Source organism: Amphimedon queenslandica, unplaced genomic scaffold (genome assembly GCF_000090795.2).
Source record: "Amphimedon queenslandica unplaced genomic scaffold, v1.1 AMPQUscaffold_13514, whole genome shotgun sequence".
Taxonomy (NCBI): Eukaryota; Metazoa; Porifera; class Demospongiae; order Haplosclerida; family Niphatidae; genus Amphimedon; species Amphimedon queenslandica.
Genome location: NW_003546250.1, coordinates 621,132 through 639,476, shown reverse-complemented (window position 1 = coordinate 639,476; position 18,345 = coordinate 621,132). Strand labels below are relative to the sequence as shown.

Here is an 18,345-nt window from a genome sequence, read left to right as displayed (position 1 = left end):
TATAACTCTCCTGTCTTCTCCACACACCCAGGTTTGTGAACAAGCTGTTTGGGCTCTAGGTAACATTACAGGGGATGGCCCTAAATTTCGTGACTTGGTGATTGAAGCAGGGATCATCCCTCCACTGCTAACCCTCATCGCTGACTCTACACCAGTAAGTAATCCATCATCATCATCAATATCAATTTCATCATCAATTCATCATTATCATCATCATCATTATTATTATTATTATTGAATGGTGTTAGGCTCCGCCCATTATGTCACGCCCCTTTTAATTTAATTGCATTGTTATCACTTGCCAATGATAGTAAGATGGTTTTGTATTGGGTTAGTCCAGTATTAGTGTAGTTGTATCGTTTTATAAGTGCATCTACTGTGAACGTGTATAACAACACACTATGTGACTAGAATTGGATTTAACATAATAGCTCTGTTGTCAGGGATGTTTTTATATATAGTCTCTCATTAGTGGTTATTATTATTATTTTTATATTTTTAAAGTCTAGCTGTGTTATTATTATTAGCATGTCCTTTTTTTGCTAGGCATCGCTTCTCCAGAATGTCACATGGACTATATCTAATCTCTGTCGAAATAAGAACCCACCGCCAAACTTTGACCTTGTCTCTGTGGTGAGATAGGAGGTGTGGTTTGTGGGTGTGGTCACTTGGTTTTTTGTCTTGCATATGTAGGCATTACCTTCACTAGCTGAATTAATCCAGCATCCTGTGCTAGAGGTTCAGGTTGATGCCTGCTGGGCTCTGTCATTCCTTGCTGATGGTAACACTAAACAAATTCAGGTTAGGGAGGGAGTGATAGAGGTCATTTAATCTTTAATATTAAATTTTAATTATATTTTATTTTATTTTAATTTAATTTTATTGTGGTTCTCTTGTTCACAGGCTGTTATCGATTCCGGTGTAGTCCCTAAGATAGTCCCGCTCCTCGGAGTATTAGAGAATAAGATTGTGGTACGTGAGGACTCGATTGAAAGCTAGGGTATTTTAGCTCAAGTTTTCGAGCAACTTCAAAAATTCATAAAAAATCTAATTTTGATTGGAATGAGCTCAAACTTTCTACACAACATAAAAACATGTATGTGTATCAGGAAAAAATTTTAAAATTGAGAAATCTCTCCGAGCCATTTTTGGCGAAATTTGGCTAAAGTCCCTGTACTATAGTACAGGGACTTTGGCTCAATTTTGGAGCAACTTTAAAAATTCATTAAAAATCCAATTTTGATTGGAATGAGCTCAAACTTTCTACACAACATAAAAACATGTATATGTATTCGGAAAAATTATAAAAATTGAGAAATCTCGCTGAACCATTTTGGTAAAATTTGGCCAAAGTCCCTGTACTATAGTACAGGGACTTTGGCCTATACCTAAGGGCAACCCTGCTTATGAGTGGAGGAGAGATATGACTATCTAAATTGGGATTGTATTAATTGGTTTATGAGATAAGATTGACACCAATTACCAACCACACGTTAAATATTAGTACTGTATTCACTCCCTTGTCTCCTCCACACACACACACACACTAACCACAAATCACTTTGTTGTACTGTAGATGCCTGCCCTGAGAACATTAGGCAATATTGTGACTGGAAGTGATGAGCAGACTCAAGTCGTACTTGATAACGGGATATTGCCGCACCTTTGTAACCTTTTGCAGCACCCACGACCCTCCATTGTCAGAGTAGGTCTTTCATCTGGTTTTAGACTGATTCAAATATGTACATGTACTTGCTCTCTCTTTGAAATTTTTATTTCCATTCTTCCTTATCTCTCTTTCTCTTCCAGGAGGCTGTGTGGACGCTATCTAATATTACAGCTGGTAACCAGGTCCAGGTTCAGATGGTTATAGATGCACACCTCATCCCTCCATTAATCCAAATCCTTATGCATGGTAACTTTAAGACTCAGAAGGAAGCTGCCTGGGCCATCAGTAATCTGACTGTTGGAGGAAGCGCAGAGCAAGTAAGAGAAAATCAATTTAAACTAAACCTTCAACTTACAATGTACATGTATGTTGTGTATCTTTTTTTCTGTTTCTTTTCTTAATATAAATACATGTACATATTCTTCTCATTTTGTTTCGTCATGCTCATCACTATTTCCTCACACAGTACATCCACACAATTCATGCTTTTGATCACATGCCCCTGTTCTTCTATTCTTTTTTCATTCATTCACAGGTGGTTTATGTCGTTCAGCAAGGTTGCATAGGCCCTATGTGTATTATGCTCGGCAGCGAAGACCCGATGGTCATCCAAGTCATTCTTGATGGCCTTGGGAATATATTAAAGATGGCTGGACACGACTATCGAGTCATTGCAGATGCTATAGAAGAGGTCGGTGGAGTGGAGAGGATCGAAGCTCTGCAGGAGCACCAGAATCAAGAGATATACAAAATGGCCTACTTTATAATTGACAGATATTTCAACGACACCGTGAGTATAATTATTAATTTCTTCTTCTTCTTCTTCTTCTTCTTATTATTATTATTATTAGTAATAGTATTATTATTAGTATTAGTATTATTATTATTATTATTATTATTATTATTGTGTTAGAGTAGCACTAGTTGTCGGCATGTACAAAGGCATTGTTGAGTGGTGTCTTGGTATTTACTATTGGACTTCGGTGCTGTGTGTGATTTTATTATCAAAAGTTGATTATTGCATTAGCTATTAGTCCAATTATGCTTGTGATTTAATTACTAATTTATGCAATTTGTTATTTCAATGCTCCTCTCTCTCCCACTCTCCTTGCTCCCTCATTCTTTCTCCTTCTCTCTCTCCCTCCCTCCCTCTCTCTCTCCCCCTCCCTCTCTCTCTCCCCCTCTCTCTCTCCCTCCCTCCCTCTCTCTCTCCTTCTCTCACAGAACACTGAAGACAAGCAGCTGGCTCCTCAATCCATGGATGCCACAGGGTATCAGTTCAGCACCAGTAGCTTGCCTGGTGGCTTTAAATTCTAATTGTGTCTCAGCTACTCCTCTAGGCCTTACCTATGGCCACTCTCTTATATATAACCTGTATATTCTACACATTGTGACTCATCTCCTCGTGTTTCTTTTCTTTCCATTTCCTCCTCTGCCCTCATTTCTTTAGAGGCGATGCACACGAATTTACAGAACCCAACGAAACAGACTGCAACGTATAATAGTATCCAAGTAGCTTTTATTGTTTATTTCTGACCATGTTATTGACCTGCTGTATGCACAATATGTATATTTGTATTTGTATACGGTGAGTGATCGAGAGGGGGAGAGAGAGAGCAAGAGAGTATGAGTGTAGAGAGAGAGAGAGAGAGAGAGAGAGAGAGAGAGAGAGAGAGAGAGAGAGAGAGAGAGAGTAGAGTAGAGAGAGAGAGAGAGAGAAGAGAGAGTGAGCGAGAGAAAGTACATATTATAATTTCATGGAACAAAGTGTAATATTTATTCTTATTATTGTTGTTATTATTGTGTTATTTACAATTTTGTTATATGCAATTTTTAAAAAAATATGCGCATTTAAAAAATGTACGTACGTGAGCTTAAAACGAGGACATCTGCTCTTTCTTTGATACTCCTCCAACTTCTTCTTATTACTCTCCTGCTATTGGGCTTAGGTTACACACTAGCCTAATGGCTCCTAATTAGTTTATCGTCTCAACCCTCTGAAGAGGGAGGGAGAGAGAGAGAATGCCGACACATAACCCCATCTCTTTAATGTGTAATGCACGCTCCAATATGTCTTCTATTGTCAGTGTAGTAATAGATTCTCTCTCCCTCCCACTCTCTCTCTTTCTCCCTTCTTCTACTACTGACACACATAATTGATTCTAATTGTTTATATCATAGTAATAGGATTAGGGCAGTGTGTAATTTCACTAATTTGCCGGTGGGTGTAGTCACTCAATTTGCCAACTACAAAGAGGCCGCTATCAGACAGAATTAATTAAGGCATGCCACGTATTCTGTGGCCTTGAGGCATAAAATGCCACTAATTAATAATAATAACAATGGCTGCATTGGTATGGCTGTGGTGGGCCGGCCGTGCTTATGTGTATAGAGGGAGCTGCTATAATATACAGTGCATCATTGCATATTATAGTTTTAATGCTATTATGCTATATCGCATCAATTTTTAATGCTATTATGCTGATTGAGCCGTGGCCTCTCGAAATGCATTAAATACATCAAAGAGCCCGCGGAATGCATAACCTTATTGATAAGCACTTATGGTCGTTTGCGTTAGAAAAACAACACCACAGTAGAGGAGGAGGGAAAACTATTATTATAATCATTATATTTAGGAGCCTCAGTGAACTAGAGACTGTAGAGCTTAGCCTTTAAGACTACAGAGAAGCGTTTTTGATATGGTAGCTGGTGTAATGTCTGAGGAAGAATACAAGACAGCATTGCAGAAGCAAACTCTCCTGATGCAGTCGCCCCGTGAAGGGACGCAGTACACTCCAGGATCTCCTACTAGAAGCAGGACCTCTTCTCCGTCTACTAGCAGCACGATAGAATGTGGAGGAGCAGGAGGAGGCCAGAATGATGGAGCTGAAGGAGAAGAAAGAAAAAGTATTATGATAGAGCAGTTGCATGCTATGCATGTTGTTCTCTTTTCCTTCCAGGTCCTCTCTCAAACGGCGACCTACTTTTAAAAAAGAAAAGGCGATACAGGACCACTTTTACTAGCTTCCAGCTCCGCGAATTGGAGAAGGCCTTTGAGAGAACGCACTATCCTGATGTCTTCACCCGTGAAGATTTGGCAAACAGAGTAGAACTGACAGAAGCAAGAGTTCAGGTATAGATCTAGAGTACAATGACTGCAGTGCATATGCATACACCAAGCTAGTGTGTGTGCATCACTACTGTAGCTATGTATGTGAGTGAAGAAGAGAAGCATAATGATTATGTGTGCATTCCTGATGATGAAAGAGATAGAGAGAGAGAGAGAGAGAGAGAGAGAGAGAGAGAGAGGGAGAGAGAGAGAGAGAGAGCTCTTTACGTCAATACTCAATACCCAATTATTCTTGTGGCATAATGAAAGAAGAAACATTTTAAAAAATAATAACAATCCCCAATAAAAATGGTAAAGCTTGTACAATTGCCAAATAAGAACAAAGGCAGTGATACTTTCACTCTGGAGGACACAAAAATTTTGTTTTCATTTGTTATGACAAACAAAGTCACTGTATAGCAGAACAACATTAGCCATTAGATTATTAGAGCATTAATTAATCTTGATTAGCTTAGGCTAGTGTTGGCGGGGTGTTAATATACATACACACACTTGCACTCAACGGCCCCTTCTCGCCTTGTAAAGGAAAACAATAAGCTAATAGCCTAATAATGGATTCAACATACACACACACAACTCACTTAATATCATGTTTATTTGTCTAATTCTGCTAATTGGGTGCATTGCTAATGTGTTGTCCTCTCTGTGTACCTTTTGGTCTGTTTACATAGCCACCCTAGCCACTGTCTCCTGGTGGCTATTAATTTGAATACTCTTCATTGTTATGGCTTTAGCCTTGTGATGTCTGGACTTTTACTTAAAAATACATTTTTTCTTCATTATGCCCAAGACTTTGATAATGCAATAATAATTAGTGCTTGTAACTGGTTTTTAATTGTCAAACATACACCCTCTTCTCCCCCCCCCCTCTCTCTCTCTCCCACCCTCTCTCTCTCTCTCTCTCTCTCTCTCTCTAGGTATGGTTTCAAAACAGAAGAGCAAAATGGAGAAAGAAAGAGAAGCAGCAAGGTCTCCCCTCTCCGACAGCACAGCCAATTGCTGCGACCAGCACTCCTCCTGCCTTAATCTCATCTCACGAAACCTCCACCCGAGTCATTACTCTCAATCCTTCTTCCCTCCTTCAGTCTCCACCAGACACAACAACCACTACCATATTAGCCACTCCAGAAGCAAGCGTAGCCCTCCCTACGCTACCCCAGGCAACCACTCCAGTCCCTCTTGCTCATTTTTTATCAGGAGCTGCTTCGGGTGCAACCCAGCCGAGACAATGGCACCACCCTCCAGCCCTCAACTTCCTCTCCACGACTCCTTCCACTAATACTACAACTCTGAGAGCTATTACTCTGCCTAATGGAGGAATTGTACTCCAACCAACTTTAGCAACTTTACCTGCAACAGCTCCTGCAGGGACAACACAGATTATCGGGCTTCATCCGGCACAGACTGCTGCAGCGTCTGCTGGGGTCTTTGCCCCTCAAATACTCTCCTCTCCTTTCCAGTTGGCTCAGATACCAGTGTCCATGGCGACTGGTTTGTCATCTGGTGTGATCACGCTCCAGCTGGCACAGCAAAACGTGACGTCGTCATAAAACTGAAGTTACTAACTAGTTCCTTGGATTTTGAGTTATTATTATTATTATTATTAATTTTTAAAATAAATAAAATCACTTCTCTTTAATTGGGACAATAATTATTTGCTGCATGTCTTTCATACGTTTCAATAATAATAAGAAATTAAGAAAATAATTTTAATTATAACAACTAGACTCATCACTAATGATCATGACAGCGAACAAGAATGGTCACCTAATTTCCATGAATAGCTCCATGACCACTGCGAATGAAATTTGTAATTGTCATAGCACTAACTGTACTCTGTATAAAAATTAACTGATAGACGGTACATCCCTGTACAAAGAATAGACATAATGACATTACCAAGAACAGCTGCTATTATACTAATAGGGCTATTATGACTTAGCGCTAATGCTATAGAGCATTGATGAGTCTTTTGATTAATAATTTTCAGGTATAAATAATTGAAATGTAAAAGTGTTGTATAACATGTCCATGCATTATCATTTGATGGTCATTATGGAGAAAATCCCTCCAAGGTTGACCCTGGAGTAAGAGTTATTAGATAAGGTATCTTGGACCAGCTGGAGACAGTCTTTGTAATCACCTTTACAGGCTCTGGGACATTCCTCTTTGCACTCCTGCTTATGACCTGGAGAGGAGGGGAGAGGAGAAAAGAAGGGGAGGGTATAGTTAAGTCCAATTATGAATAGTAAAACCTTGTGAAAGGAAAAGGTCCCTGAAGGAACAGAGCTGTGCATAAAGATCAGAGCTAGAGTACTAAAAACAAAAAAGACATAATATTTCTCCCTCCCTCCTTCTCTCTTTTTGTATCTCTCACTTCTTCTCTCAGAACAGCATCTTCCTTAGGGCCACAGACAGCACAAGAAAGCCCGGTTCTGGTCCTGTAGCCACAGCTGGAACAGGTTAACCAACCCTGGAACAAGATAAAGAATTAAAGACTAGATAAGAGAAAGCAGCTGAAACAATACAAGGATAATGAACACTTTAAAGAAAGTACAAGTAAATGTTATATAAGGTTGGTTTTCTCCAAAAAATGGTCTCTACCCACTAAGAGAAGTGTGTAGGAGCATGTACTCACATTATTATGTAATATCAAAAGTAGATAAACAATTAGGAGGTCTAGCGTTACCAGACCTGTTATCATAGTAATCCACGCTATATATTTATTATTATGACACATTATATTATTTTTATCAAGCTATAAGTCATAAAGACAAACACAAAGAGAAAATACAAGAGACATAATTATAATTATAATGATCTATGATGCCACATGTATAGCACTATACATGTGGCACTAGAACTAGAACTATAGCACTCGTAAGTATGTCCTCATTCTAACTTGATAGTAAAGAGAAATGTAATAACGAAGTGCTTTCCCCAAGGCCGCCATCATATAAAAACGAGACAAGCTGTTATGACAGTCTCTTCCACCACATACGAAGGAAACCTACAAAAAGGACACAAAGAATTAAATTACAATTACCATAACCATGGACTGTCTAGTACAATAGGCACCAGTGAGGACATCGCCATGGCAACGTTCCCCTCACCCTTTTCTTGCACCTGTTGCTGGCAGGAAAGGCAAGGTCACACAAAGAAGGCCTCCGGTAGGAAATTCAATTTTAAAGCGTTAATTTGATTGAGTGATAATGATTCTTGTCTCATGGCTGCCTTTTAGTGTGGTAAAGAAAGGAATTTAACAGTTTACATACACTAGCTCTGTATTCTGTCTCTCTCTCTCTCACTCTCTCTCTCTCTCTCTCTCTCTCCTTCTTTGCTTGATAAAATCATTCCTTTTGTTTTATCCATCTCATTTAATTGCACAGATACCATTTTTCACTTTGTAACCAAAAAACACATGTACATTGATGTACATGTCAATGTACATTATGTCCGTGGATTCATGTACTATACTTTACCTTCTTCCCTGTGTAATGGAATGATATTGTCTTATCACAGGTTGGACAAGACACACACAATGGATCCGATTTCTCTTGAGGTAGGACCACATCAGCCTCTTCCTCTTCGTCTCCTCTCCCTCCCCCTCCTCCTCCTCCTCTCTGAACGTAACTGGACGGATCAAGCCCTAGCCATTCTGCCAAGTGGGCAGAGTCCAGCCCTTCTATTGGCTCACACAATCGACCGACGACAGCGTGTACCTATTCAAGCATACTTTGACTGGAAATAGTTTATAAATAGAAGAGTTACTTGGTGCTGGAGGTAATATTTATGATCCACTTGGAGCTGCTGTTGAGTCACTTCCATTGGGTGATAGGCCCTCAGTGAAGGAGAGACGTTATCATCGCCCTTTAAAAAGAAGAGGGGGTACAAAGGATTCCTTGCATTAAAGACTCACCATCAAACAGACCACATAGGGTATTACATCGCCAGGCTGGACATACTGCTGCCTTGAGAGCATTCTCATGGCTACCTGCACGTGAGGCAAACTCTTCTTGTCAGGGTAGTCCTTGGGCATTTTAGTAAGACCCTGAAAGAGAGAGATAGAGGGAAATGAAGGAGAGCTGTATATATGGAGGGATTGTATTATATGCATGCACGAGTGATGGTAAAGGTGTGTACATGCGTATGTACATGCATGATTGATGTTACAGGTATGTGTAATGAAGAGGAGTAATAAGGAAAAGGGGAAGAGAGGGAGAGAGAGAGAGAGAGAGAGAGAGAGAGGGAGAGATGTGTAGTACAGGCGTGTATTAGGAGGGGCAAAGATAAAGGAAAAAGAGCCGACTGTAATTTGATTATGATTGATAATTAATTATATTAATAATAATTGAGTTTATATGATCACCTTTGTAATTACAAACTCTCTCAGATCCACTTTACTATTCAAAACATCTTCCCTCACTAAAACAAACAATTAAAATATTATAATAATATAATAATATAATAAATTATTATTATTAATACAGGAAGGTATTCCCACCTGTGGAAAGGGAGGAGCTAATATTGACCAATGGCAATAGCTACAGCCCTCTGTATGCGCAGTACAGAGGCTTTGGCCTGATTTTGCAATAACTTTTAAAATTCACAAAAAATCCAAACGTGATCGGAATCAGCTCAAACATTCTTTACAACATAAAAACATGTATATGCATCTGGGAAAATTAGAAAAATTAAAAATTCTCTCTTTGACATTTTTAGTGAAATTTGGCCAATGACACTGTACTATAATACAGGAACTTTGACCCAATTTTGGAGCAACTTTAAAAATTTGTAAAAAAATCCAAATGTGATTGGAATCAGCTCAAACTTTCTACACAACATGAAAACATGTATATGTATCAAGAAAAAAATGTAAAAATAGAGAATTCTCTCCTTTTCATTTTTGACAAAAGTCCCTGTACTATTAGTAACGCGGTAGCGTTACTAAGTAGGATTCACCCCCAAACAAAATGGCTGCCACAACTTTTGCAGCCTTGCTATTAGTACATGGCCACGGGCCTGATTTTAGAGTGACCAGCTACACCAAAAGCATCTATCAAACATTTTAATTCCCCCAAATACATGTACATGGAAGCACTCTACTGCAGAGTATTCTTATGTTGACCACGGCCACTGCCCAGGGGAGGTAATTGGGGTTTAACAGGGAATGAAATCATTCGCCTTTGAGCAAGATAATTAATTACTTTTATCTTTGATGAAAGGAAGGGATTTATCACCGGACAAATTTAATAATTAAGTTCTAATGACATATGTACACCATAATTTAATAATTCAAAGGAAAAAATGCACCCTCTACACTGTTTCTATGTTTGATACATGATTACAAAGAATCCTTTATTGTTCCTTTTAAATGTTTTGCCTTATTTGGACATGATAATAAATTAAAGATTAACATTCTATAATTCACTTACTGTTACTAGTACACAATGTAGGCCTACACACACAGATAGATATGTACGCATAATTAGAACAATACGATTATGTAATATTGAAATGACGATTAAGCTTCAGCTAAAGCCTGCACCTACTTACATTGTCTAAGGAAAGTCTGTATCTCCTCGATCAATTCATCGATATTATGACCTGCCAATATCTTATCCAATATATAACTATCATAATAATGATAATAATATTAATAATCTTAGGTCACGTGACTTACTGCCCCGCCCTCTTTGCCAAGTCGCACCAATCTCTTCGTACAATGTCAAGACCTTTTAGTTCTCTCTTCTCAATCAGTTTACCTTCAAATTAAAAATAAATAATAATAATAATAATTATTATTATTATTATTATTATTGTAATCCTCGTACCATTCTGACTGTGAATAGAAACAGCTGCATACCTTTAAAGGAGAGAGAGAGAGTGTGTGTGATAATACAATAGATGATAACATGATTCCTTTAATGTGGTCAGGACAATACACGTGTACATGCACATACAACAATTAAAGAGAAAGGAGGAAGACTAAGAGGAAGAGAAACATGAGAGCAAGGAAGAAAGAGGGAGAAGGCAAGGAAAAGAGTAAAGAGAGAGGGAGAGAGAGGGAGAAATGAATGTACTTCTTCTTTTTCAGTAGCAGCATGCACTTAAATATCCCATCAACATCAATCTCAAGCAACCTATACAACTTGTTGACTTCAGTCTTAACCTTTTTAGCAAGGGACTCCGCAACCTCAAGATCCTTGGTACCGCTATCAATCATGATGGAGTCGGTATCACCATAAATGACATCAAGACCAAGCTACAGGTAGAACAAAGAGGAATCATACTACATGTACATGTACATGTACATGTACATGTACATGTATATGTACATGTACATGTATATGCACATGTATGCAAAATAATACTGTATAGCCAGAAACTTTAGAAGGACTTAAAATGATGATGAGTGTCACTCTATTATTGGATGATTTTGGGACAGCCAGTTTGTCTGGTTATTTCATTATGATGGTGTTGACGTTACGAGGCGATTGTGTGTACACAAAAAGACTAAATAAATAATTTTTAGTTTTATTTCCATTAGATCAATCAACCAATTTAGACACACAGAAATGTTAATGTATACATAGACGTACATGTACATGTATGCACAATAATATAATATTATATTGACATGATGTGTGTGTGTGTGTGACTGACTTTGGTTGCTAAATCTCGTGTTTGTTCCAAAATCTACAAATATACCAATTAAAACTATTACAATAATTAGTACCCTGCCCACACATGCTACCACCCACCTAACTAAACCACACCCACTAATATTAAGCCACGCCCATGGCTCACCTGTCTTCCTTTCCTAGTGACTACGGCCGCTAGTGGTTTAGCAAAGAACCTGGAGTGAGAGAACCCCAGGCACCCGTACATGCTATTAGCCGTTAGCTTTAGAGCCTTCTGTCTTATATCATACTGCTGGAGGGTCTCAGGGGAGAGACCAGGGTCTTTCATTAGTCGCTTGACCTGACGCCTTCTCTCAACTAACACTCTTATTTGAGACGGTAATATACCTGTAAAAGAGGCGTGGTCAAATGTACACATACATGCGGTCTTTTACCTTGAGGGACAGAGTCTCCAGGAGGCTCCAATAGTCCAATGTCTTCGTCGGAGTTACAGTGGGCATGATCAATGGTTGTGAAACAAATATTATATTCTTGAATTATCGAAGGATAGAGGGAATTGAAATCCAGTAAGAGAATTAACCTAATAAACAATAAACAACAACAAACAACAATAAACAACATTATAAAGATATATTGTATACAATAACATCTACATGTACATGTACATGAGTGAATTTAAAATCCACATGTATTATAACTATATGAACCACACCCACCTATCATAGAACCCTGTTTTTGGATCAAGGACCAGTCCACCCACGTAAGAGGATTTCCCACGTTTGCTGGCAGGAGCAGACTCTTCCTCCTCCTCGTTGCCATGGTGATGCTTAGAGGCGGAGTCCAGTTTATCAGGAGGTAAGTATCCCTGCTGAGTGAAGGCATGGAGCAGGAGGTACTCATTGCGTTCTGAACGACCACCTAAGAGTGTACGTGATAGTGTATTACCTGAGAGGGAGAGGAGGAGGAGAAAATGTAAAATGTAAACAAAGAGAATCATAAAAGTTAACTAGATGCATGATATATTACGATGATGCATGATGATAATAATTAAGCCACACCCACAACATACCAGCAATACGAGTGATCTGATAGGCCAGTGGTAGAACGGAGAGTTCTCGTGTCAAACGGAGCGAGAGCAAAGCCTCGTCCATTGTATGAGCTATCAAATGACACACCCTCTCAATAGACCTGCCGGGGAAAAATAACGGACACGTAACATGTCAACTTGTACATGAACATGTATACGCATGCTTTTAATAATAAATTTAATAATAAATTTAATAATTATGTTATGTGCTTGACAGCTTTTACTAAATCAACAAATTATTAAATTGAACGCCCACACACACACACACACACACACACACACACACACATACACACACACACATACATGTACATTTAACCCAATTTAATAATACATAATGTAATATAATTATGTAAGAATTGTATTGATTGTACAGTACAAACAGCCTGGCACCCCCTCTCTCTCTCTCTCTCTCTTTCTCTCTCTCTCCCTCCCTCCCTCCCTCTCCCTCTCTCTCTCTCTCTCCCTCCCTCCCTCCCTCCCTCTCTCTCTCTCCCTTCCCTACCCAAAGGCAGCTAGTATGTCCTCATTCTCCATTGGTTGGTAGTTCAATTGGAGTATAGAACTAGCCAGCTCCGTCAAATCATAACTCCTTGATCTGATGAGCTCCTTAGCCGAGAGCTTCACATCACAGACTAATCTGCCACAGCATAAACTACTGGATATACCTTTACCCTAAGGAGAGAGAGGGGGGAGAGAGAGAGAGGGGGGGGAGAGAGAGAGAGGGGGGAGAGAGAGGGGGAGAGAGAGGGGGAGAGAGAGAGAGAGAGAGAAAGGAGGGGAGGGAGAGAGGAGACAGAGAGAAAGAGAAGGTTAAGGGATAAAAGAAGACAAAGGATAGTAGGACATACAGTGTACATGTAAATTAAAGGAAGAGGAGAACCGTACACACATAATGTGAACAAGGGGGAGGTGGGAGACAAAATAAAAGAGATGGATGGGCAGTCACGCCATTAGTCTGGTTCATCAAATTATTAAAACTCAATTATAACAATTAATCACGACTAATGGGATTTGACTTTTGATGTATGGCACTCCCAAACATGTAACATGTACTCTCCCTTTTATCTTTAATCTCTCCTTAGATGTACACACGTACACATGTACATGTACACATCCATTGGCCTCTTTGTAGTCTTACCTTTGGCATTGTGGCTCTCCTCAGACGGCCTATCCGAGACCAGACTGGGACTTTACAAGTAAACATCCTGTGCTGGAGAGTTTCCAACCACTGAGAGGCTAAATTGTGACCCTATTAGGGAAGAGAGAGAGAGAGAGAGAGAGAGAGAGAGAGAGATGATATTGGTATCATGATTTATGATAATATATGTACATGTACATGTACATATACTGTAGATCATAATCTACATATAGTCTACATACGTGTACATGTACATGCAGAAATGTGACATATCGTTATTGCATCATAATGACTCACAATGATGATGTCAGGATCAATCTTAGCAAGTCTGGCCAGGAAGAATGAGAGGAGACTTCTCTCAGAGGAGGTGACCTCAAGTTTAAGATTCTATTACAAAATAATCAATAAAGACACAACTTAATGCTAGTCAGGAGAAAGAAAGGAGAAAGAGAGAGAGGGGGGGAGGGAGGGGAGATGAAAGACCTTTTCTGATGCCATTCTTTCTTGAACTTTTAGTGGCATGTGTCTATCAGGTGGTGTCCTTATACCTGTAAAATAATAATAATAATAATAATAATAATAATAATAATAATAATAATAATAATAATAATAATGAAGGTTTGATTGATACTATTAATAGAATCACATCAGTGTTCTAAAAATAGCAACAAAACTCACAGCAAAGATCTGACTCAAATAATTTAGTAGGCGGAGCTCCATCCAATGAGAAATCTTTATGTACCAGAGCACTAACACACAGGATCTATTAATAACATTAATTAGTTATGATAATTAATAATTGACTCCACCTACTTCTTTAGTTTTAGTGTGCATGTTAATCAAAGTCTTTATACTGAGCGAGAGTATAGTCAATGGAGGGGGCGGGGCTTGTTCTGAGGCCACACCTACTGATGTCAGACCATCAGTAATGCATTCAATTTTGCACCAGCTGACACTGTTAGTGGAGGGAGCTGGAAATAAGAGGAAAGAAAGATCACAAAAAGGATTCTAAAGTTGCTGCAAAATTTGACAAAAGACCCTGTACTATAGCACAGGGCATTTCATCAAAAATGGCTAGGAGAGAGTTCTCCATTTTTATATTTTTTCCTGATACATATACATGTTCTTATGTTGTGTAGAAAGTTTAAGCTCATTTTGATCAAAATTGGATTTTTTTACGAATATTTAAAGTTGCTCCAAAATCGGGCCAAAGTCCCTGTACTATAGTACAGGGACTTTGACCAAATTTCATCAAAAATGGCTAGGTGAGATTTCTCCATTTTTATAATTTTTCTGATACATATACATGTTTTGAAGTTGTGTAGAAAGTTTGAGCTCATTCTGATCAAAATTAAATTTTCTATAAATTTTCAAAGTTGCAAAAATTTGGCAAAACATAAACATAATAATTAAACTGACAAGGTAGCTTGACATCAATCCAGCAGGGACCTTTGAGACCACACCCAATTATCAACCTCTCCAAACTAAACAGATACACATAAATAACAATAATAACAACAACAACAACAACAACAACAACAACAATAATAATAATAATAATGTAATGTTTTATAAGTACAAAATAAAAGGACACGAAACATATACATGATGTGTCCTAACCTTGTTGTATTGGTACCAAACACACAGCTGTACGAGAGACCAGAGGAGGTGGGGGGAGGAGCAGGATGACGAGCGGAATAACGTACCTCAAGATACTTTGAGTCCCTGGGGATGTCTGGTAAATGAAATGCATACTTTCTATCAACACTCTAAACACAGAGAGACATGGAGACCAAGGATTACATGAGCATACATGTACATGATTTTGTGACTTAATTACTTTTGATGCAAATTTCATGATTCGATGTTTCTCGGCAAAGCTCTCGTTAAACTCCTAAAACACAATAAAAACAATGAAATATAATAATAATAATAATAATAATAATAATAATAATAATAATAATAATAATAATGATAATAATAATAATAATGATAATAATAATAATAATAATAATGATAATAATAATAATAATAATAATAATAATAATAATAATAATAATAGTAATAATAATAATAATGATAATAATAATAATAATAATAATAATAATAATAGTAATAATAATAATAATGATAATAATAATAATAATGATAATAAGGTACACCTACCACATAAACGTCTTTCATAGACACATCCTCATCTGTTGGCTTACCAGATTTTGATAAAAGCTAGAGAGAGAGAGAAAGAGAGAGAGAGGGAGAGAGAATCAGTTATTATAAATGTAATTATATTGACCTTTTCTCTTGGCAAAAAGTACAAGCACCTTTCAATGTTCTGGACTACAACACAGCAACTAGAAATGAAGATGGGGTGACCTGACAATCACCTGAGCATCATGTGACCAACCTCACGTGTGTCCCTTGTATCGGTATCTTACCAAACAGGTATACCACACCAGGCTGACGGTACAAGTCCTCGTACGCATCCAACCAGTAAAACCGGATAAACGGGTTTCCATCAGCGTCTTCTTGGAGTGGGAGGCTACTCGTGTCTATGTTCAAGTCTTCTTTACGATTGGGCGTGGTCTCAGAGCTAAACTCCTCCTCCTTGACAGTCTCCCAGCCAGTAACGGAGACTGCCTCAACTGGACTAAGAAATAATGTAGTTCAATTGAAAATGTACCACATATACATGATTACATATACATGTACATCTACATGTATATGTCACACGCATGCTTCTAATGCTATCTATTGTATATACATCATGTGAGCAGTATTTAAAGCAATGCATACAAATTGTATGCAGATGTACATGTACTTACACTGTCTCTCTCCTTTCCTTAGCTTGTTCTACCGTGTTCTCTTTATCGTCCTCTTCATTGATGCTCTCATCCACTTCAAACTCCTGAGTGAGTCCATCAGGTACATCTACTAAATAATCAGTCTATACAAGAGAGAGAGAGAGAGAGAGAGGGGGGGGAAGAGATGAGATGACATATAATACAAGGTGTAATGTACATCTAAATGTACATGTTCATGCTATACGGGCTGTATTAATAATTGTACATGTACTACATGCATACTGAAAATCTCAGGCGACTGATAAATATAGTATTTATTTACTCAAGACATTTAGCATTATCAATGATTGATTCACAATTCACACATACATGTACATGTACATGTACACATTCATCATTATCTTCATTGCAAGAGGGGAATACACCAATATAGATCAGTAATTACTATAGCCAAGCACGTTACATGACCTTACATCATGACTGTCTATACATGTACATGTACATTGTATCATGGTCATCAATACTATATCTATAGATGAAAATAAGGGCAGAACTTCCCATGTAGACAGTAGGCATTCATTTGACATGTCATTTCACTAAATCATGAACATGTACAGTGTACTAGTACATAGACAGATACTTAAGTTGCTCCAAAATTTGGTCAAAGTCCCTATATTTGGGCAAATTTCACTAAAAATGGCTAGGTGAGATTTCAGCATTTTTATACTTTCCCTGATACATGTTCTTATGTTATGTAGCAAGTTTGAGCTGATTTCAATCAAAATTGGACTTTTCTAAACGAATAAATACATTTACTGGCTTACAGTCATCATGTCTTCATCATGGACACTCCCGAAATCAAAAGTTGAGACCTCCTCCTCCTCCTCCTTTACCACCCTCTCTTTCCTCAATGGCATCTCAACCTTAACAGTAGGTGTGGTCACTGGTCGGGGCAGTACTGGTCTAGTGGGAGGGGCTGACACGCCTCCTTTGGGACCAGTCCGAGGACTAAATGAGAGTGTCTTACTCTTCTTACTACTGGGACTGGCTTTAGTAGTAGATGGCTATGAATATCATTATTAATATGCTGTGTCATGTGATAGTCATGTGACATACCACGCTAATCTGTGACAAGATATTGTTCAGTACTAGGTCGTTTTTAACGGAGCCTTCGCTTCCTGTCCCTCCCCCTTTCGTCTTCTTTTTGGCCCCGCCCATACCCATCACCATACTCTTTATGTCACTAGCTCCACCACTACTCCGAGAGAATGGAGCCTTGTAGGACTTCGACTACAAAATACAAATAGTATTTTTAATTAAAAAAATTTTTTTTAATAAATGAAACCATTTTCTTTTACTTTCTTTGCTCCTTTTGAGCTGGTGGGCGTGGTCGTCACTTCCTCGTCAAAAATCTCTCGTCCATGCTCACAATATGTTCCATCTAAAAACAGGAAGTGGGTGGGGCATAAGCAAGGAGTCGTCTTACCGTCATCAAGAACAAAATTGTCTCTTTGTCTCGTGTGGATCAAGTCAGCGTATTCTTCTTCGGTCACCTCCTCGAATAAACTCTCTGGTGCTTCAAGCTCCTCTTCTTGCCTTATACCAGTTTGACGAGCCAGTCTAAGGAGAAAGAGGATGTAGGTGTGGTCTGTCAGTGTTTTATTTACTTTATTTTTTCCAGGGCATCGCTGGCTCTGTTTCTCTTCCTTTCTCTGTTGCTTCGTCTCACTGGAGTGTCTCCTGCTAGTGAAGGACCTTCAAAGGAGAAGAGAAAGCTAGCTTAATGTTTCCATTGTGTTGCTTACTTTCAGCCGCCATCTTTGCGCAGATTTTCCCGCCAAACTCTTAAGCGAGACCGTAAAGTATCTATTCT

At 38.5% G+C, this 18,345-nt stretch overlaps 3 protein-coding genes across 3 annotated transcripts in view; 2 read left to right on the top strand and 1 right to left on the bottom strand.

The window, feature by feature from the left end:
* Window positions 1-3,239, top strand: part of LOC100635550 (importin subunit alpha-4-like) — a 4,289-nt gene extending 1,050 nt beyond the window's left edge. Inside the window, 8 exon segments of the mRNA XM_011409839.2 lie at window positions 1-154; window positions 547-633; window positions 694-801; window positions 904-972; window positions 1,577-1,705; window positions 1,810-1,986; window positions 2,205-2,459; window positions 2,894-3,239. The exon segment at window positions 1-154 is cut by the window's left edge and continues 23 nt beyond it. Of these exon segments, the coding sequence (XP_011408141.1) occupies window positions 1-154; window positions 547-633; window positions 694-801; window positions 904-972; window positions 1,577-1,705; window positions 1,810-1,986; window positions 2,205-2,459; window positions 2,894-2,986 (1,072 nt within the window). The 3' untranslated portion in view covers window positions 2,987-3,239.
* Window positions 3,240-4,199: 960 nt separating this feature from the next.
* LOC100635424 (retinal homeobox protein Rx1-like) lies at window positions 4,200-6,458 on the top strand. Its single transcript, XM_003383204.2, has 3 exons — window positions 4,200-4,576; window positions 4,630-4,802; window positions 5,717-6,458. The coding sequence occupies exons 1-3, from the start codon at window positions 4,369-4,371 to the stop codon at window positions 6,347-6,349; spliced, it is 1,014 nt and encodes a 337-aa protein (XP_003383252.1). The 5' UTR covers window positions 4,200-4,368; the 3' UTR covers window positions 6,350-6,458.
* Window positions 6,459-6,769: 311 nt separating this feature from the next.
* Window positions 6,770-18,326, bottom strand: LOC100635297 (DNA polymerase alpha catalytic subunit-like). The gene is made up of 36 exons (XM_020002416.1): window positions 18,278-18,326; window positions 18,140-18,227; window positions 17,959-18,092; window positions 17,831-17,913; window positions 17,589-17,762; window positions 17,297-17,536; window positions 16,494-16,615; window positions 16,076-16,318; window positions 15,965-16,022; window positions 15,838-15,897; window positions 15,512-15,565; window positions 15,292-15,440; window positions 15,091-15,155; window positions 14,485-14,642; window positions 14,350-14,434; window positions 14,155-14,219; window positions 13,969-14,058; window positions 13,672-13,782; window positions 13,036-13,205; window positions 12,513-12,631; window positions 12,160-12,388; window positions 11,878-12,023; window positions 11,610-11,830; window positions 11,466-11,498; window positions 10,883-11,064; window positions 10,634-10,665; window positions 10,483-10,564; window positions 10,356-10,432; window positions 9,169-9,224; window positions 8,719-8,850; window positions 8,571-8,669; window positions 8,282-8,521; window positions 7,702-7,809; window positions 7,177-7,272; window positions 7,055-7,115; window positions 6,770-6,987 (listed from the first exon to the last, which is right to left on the bottom strand). The coding sequence occupies exons 1-36, from the start codon at window positions 18,288-18,290 to the stop codon at window positions 6,839-6,841; spliced, it is 4,224 nt and encodes a 1,407-aa protein (XP_019857975.1). The 5' UTR covers window positions 18,291-18,326; the 3' UTR covers window positions 6,770-6,838.
* Between the last annotated feature and the right edge of the window lie 19 nt (window positions 18,327-18,345).